General features: G+C 46.2%; 1 protein-coding gene across 1 annotated transcript in view; it reads left to right on the top strand.

The window, feature by feature from the left end:
• The first annotated feature begins 1,836 nt into the window (after positions 1–1,836).
• Positions 1,837–3,835, top strand: part of ACADL (acyl-CoA dehydrogenase long chain) — a 40,036-nt gene continuing 38,037 nt past the window's right edge. The window contains 1 exon segment of the mRNA XM_017889420.1: positions 1,837–2,163. Coding sequence (XP_017744909.1) covers positions 2,087–2,163 — 77 coding nt within the window. The 5' untranslated portion in view covers positions 1,837–2,086.

Below are 3,835 nucleotides of genomic sequence, written 5' to 3'. Positions count from 1 at the left end.
ACAACTGTTGTGAAACCTCCATTCTTGTCTTTGTAGTTTAAGAGAATTTAAACAAGAGACAGGCAGCAAACGAGATTCAGCATAGAGGGATTTATTGCAAAGGAGAAAGAATATTCTGAGGGTTAGGTGCAGAATAGACAGTACACCCTGAGAGATGATTCAGAGAAGTCTTCTGGTGAGGATGAGACAAGGTTGACTGTTACTGGGGAAACTCCCTTTATGGGAGTCTTATGTGATTTTTCATAAAGGGGTGAGAAGTGTCATTAGTAAGCATGTTCTGGGTGGTCCTCTGGGTGCACATGTGCAGTATCTTAACATGCTTGTTCATGCATCTCATGTCTTATTAGCATCTTAAATCTCCATTCCGGGGTGTGTTTTTTACTATTATAATAAGTAAAAGGGTCAGTCTGAGGACAGGTAAATCAAAAGGCTCATGCTCTCTACAGGGGACATTCTCCACTGGAGATAGTTTTGCTTGAATGAGCTTACTACAGTGCAAATGCAGGGGCTTCTTGTGTTGAAGTTTCGGTTGTCACAGCCACTGCTTTTAGAGGACATGGCTACTTCCTTTCCTACCTATCCTGCCTCTGTTTGGTCCCATGAGCCAGCATCCCCTGTTACACGCTACAGATGGTAGAGTAGGGATGGTAGGTCGTAAGTCCAGAATTCCAGCAAGACTGATGGAGGCTTGTGCTCGAGCCTCTGCCAACTAAAAATATTCACATTCTTCTAATTGTTTATAATATAATTAAATCTTTCTTTTTATTTATTTTATAAAGGTAGGGTCTCCCTGTGTTGCCCAAGCTGGTTTTGAACTTAGAACCTCAAACTATTCTCCTGCCTTGGCCTCCCAAAGTGCTGGGATTACAGGCATGAGCCGCCTGCCTGGTCAAACTTTTTTAAAACTTCCTCTTTGTGTTCTACATTCAGTTAGTTAGTTAGTTGATTTCCAAAGCAAAATGCCTCTTTTTCACTTCTACCATTTCAAGTCCATAGTAACTGTCCTTGATTAGTAAAATGGCCTTAACCTCTTGCTTTACTTCCTTTGAAATTCACTCTGCACATTCTTTAGAGTTCAAAAATCTTCAGGTATTTTCTATTACAAAAAAAAAATTTCAAGAGCTCAGACTTCACTGAAATGAAATGTAGATTATTAAACACCATTGGTGACTTAAGTGAAAAAGTAATAGCAAGATCTGAATTCAAGTCAAGTATTATTGGAAAACTGAACTAACGTGGCGGTTTTTATTTGCATATTACATATATTTTAATTTTTTTCAGCAGGTAGCCACTAATTTTTTTAAGAAAAAAATGAAAAGGGTACAATTCTTTAAAACCAGTATTTATATAGTTGCCTACTTTAAGTAAATCAATTTCCAACGTTACAAAATAAACTTCATGTACTTTTTTCTTTTTTTTTCCTGAGACAGAGTCTTGCTCTGTCGCCCAGGCTGGAGTGGATCTCGGCTCACTGCAAGCTCCGCCTCCCGGGTTCACGCCATTCTCCTGCCTCAGCCTCCCAAGTAGCTGGGACTACAGGCGCCCGCCACCACGCCCAGCTAATTTTTTGTATTTTTAGTAGAAACGGGGTTTCACTGTATTAGCCAGGGTGGTCTCGAACTCCTGACCTCGTCATCCACCCAGCTTGGCCTCCCAAAGTGCTGGGATTACAGGTGTGAGCCGCCGCACGCGGCCAACTTCATGTACATTTTTATGATTAGGTATTTGGCGTATGTGGGGGCTCCAGAGCTTTCATCCGTTACTCAAAGCGCTTCAGGATCCTAAAAAGGCTCAGAGTTGCTTCCATAAACAAGAAAGAATGCTGCAAGCAAAGGCAGCAGTGTCGCTGTAAAATCCTATTGTTGACATATGAGAGGGCCGAGTTGCCTCGCTACCAGCCTGTGGCGTTGTTGGGGCTCCGGAAGGGCGCGCGGCGCCTTTATCAGGGCGTGTGCCAGTGTTTATTTGGGAGGACACCACACGTGGACGCTTCAGCCGACCGTCCTCCTTCCCGGGGGCCCTGCCCCGAGTCGCCGAGTAGCCGCAGAGTCGCCTCCGTCGCCCCGCCGCCTTTAGTGTTCTGGCCATGGCCGCGCGCCTTCTCCGAGGGTCCCTACCCTTCCTGGGCGGCCACTGTGCGGCGCGCCCGCTGCCCGCCGTGCGGTGAGTGGCAGCCGGGACTTCCGCGGCTGCAGGCCGGGAGGCTGTGGGGCGAGGCAGCAAGTCACTCCTGTCGCTGGCTTGAGGCGGGGCGGTGCGCGCGCGGCTGGGAGTGCTCCCCAACTCCGGCGCGGTGCTAGAGCTGGCCTCGTTTCCCAGATCCCGCGGACTGGGTGCAACCAGCTTCGGGGCGGAGGAAAAAGGGGTGTCAGCCGTGCCGCCCAGACAACGGACCACCGAGGCCACGTCGGGGAAAGCCGAAAGATTTCTCCAGAAGCTCATTCCGGAGCCCCATTCCAGCCCGTCTAGTTCAGGGCCTGCAGTGGGACCCGGGAGCCTGCGTTTTGGGAGGAGGTGGTCACCCACTGGGCCCGGCTGCAGGAGCGCGGGATGCGATCTATGTCCCAGTTCGAGCTATGAACCCGTCGTTCCCCACGGCTTAGACTCGCCGCGCGGTAGTGAACTTGGGACCCGGACACAGTGCCCGGGCTGCGGCACGGACCAGAAATGTCCAGGGCAAGCTGGGATAGAAATGACTTGGCGAGGGTTCCATCAAACAAGGAAATTAGATTTAGATTTATCAACAAATCCTTTAAATACAGAGGATTAATGAAGAGAGAGTCTAAGGTCTAAGTGGCTCAGTGATTCTTAAGGTGGTGTTTATAATATGATCAAAAGTTTCAGATACCGTCTGATATATAAAATCTATTCACTGGGTAAACAAATTGAAAGCATGGAGAATTCATTATTTAATAAGGGTGAAGGAACTGGCAAATTTGCGAATGACAGCATTGGTGTAAGGTACTCTAATTTTCTTTAAGAGCTATGAAACAAAATGCCTACTCTTCTTCCTGGGGAGTTTTGGAAAGACTTCACTGAGAAGGTGACTTTTCTTTAGGATACATACTTAACTCTTACCTGGAACATTATATGACAGTGATCCTCAAACTTTTGTTTGTTTTATTTTATTTTATTTTATTTATTTTTGAGACGGAGTCTCACTCTGTCGCCCGGGCTGGAATGCAGTGGCGCGATCTCCACTCAGTGCTGCAACCTCTGCCTCCCGGGTTCAAGCGATTCTCTTGCCTTAGCTTTCCTGAGTAGCTGGGGCTACAGGCGCGCGCCACCAGGCCCGGCTAATTTTTGTTTTTTTTTTTAAGTAGAGACGGGGATTTCACCATATTGACTAGGCTGGTCTCGAACTCCTGAGCTCATGATCTGCCTGCCTCAGCCTCCCAAAGTGCTGTCTCAAACTTTATCATAACAGGACTCCTTATGCTCTTAAACTTAGAGGACCTCAAAGGACTTTTGTTTATGTAGGTTATATCTATCTTATGTCGTTATCAAAAGGTGTCTACAAAACTGAGAAACTTTACAAATACTATTTTATTTAAAAGTTACAATAATCTCATTACATGTTAACATACATAACAGTTTTATGAAAATAACTTTTCCTAAACAGAAAAAAAGTAAAAGAGTGACATTGTTTTACATTTTACAACTCCCTTAAGGTCTGGCTTAGTAGAAGATAACCAGATAATTATATCCGCTTCTGTATTATCCATTGGCGTAAGTTTGATTGAAGCATGGCAAGAAAATCTACCCTCAAATAGAGAACACTGGAAAAAGGGAGACCTGAGAGACCCTCTGAATGGGCTGGGGGGGGGGGGGGGGG

This window comes from Rhinopithecus bieti, unplaced genomic scaffold (genome assembly GCF_001698545.2).
Source record: "Rhinopithecus bieti isolate Rb0 unplaced genomic scaffold, ASM169854v2 scaffold_17939, whole genome shotgun sequence".
NCBI classification, from domain to species: Eukaryota; Metazoa; Chordata; class Mammalia; order Primates; family Cercopithecidae; genus Rhinopithecus; species Rhinopithecus bieti.
Note: the sequence above shows the minus strand (reverse complement) of the source record. Positions and strands in the feature narration are given on the sequence as shown.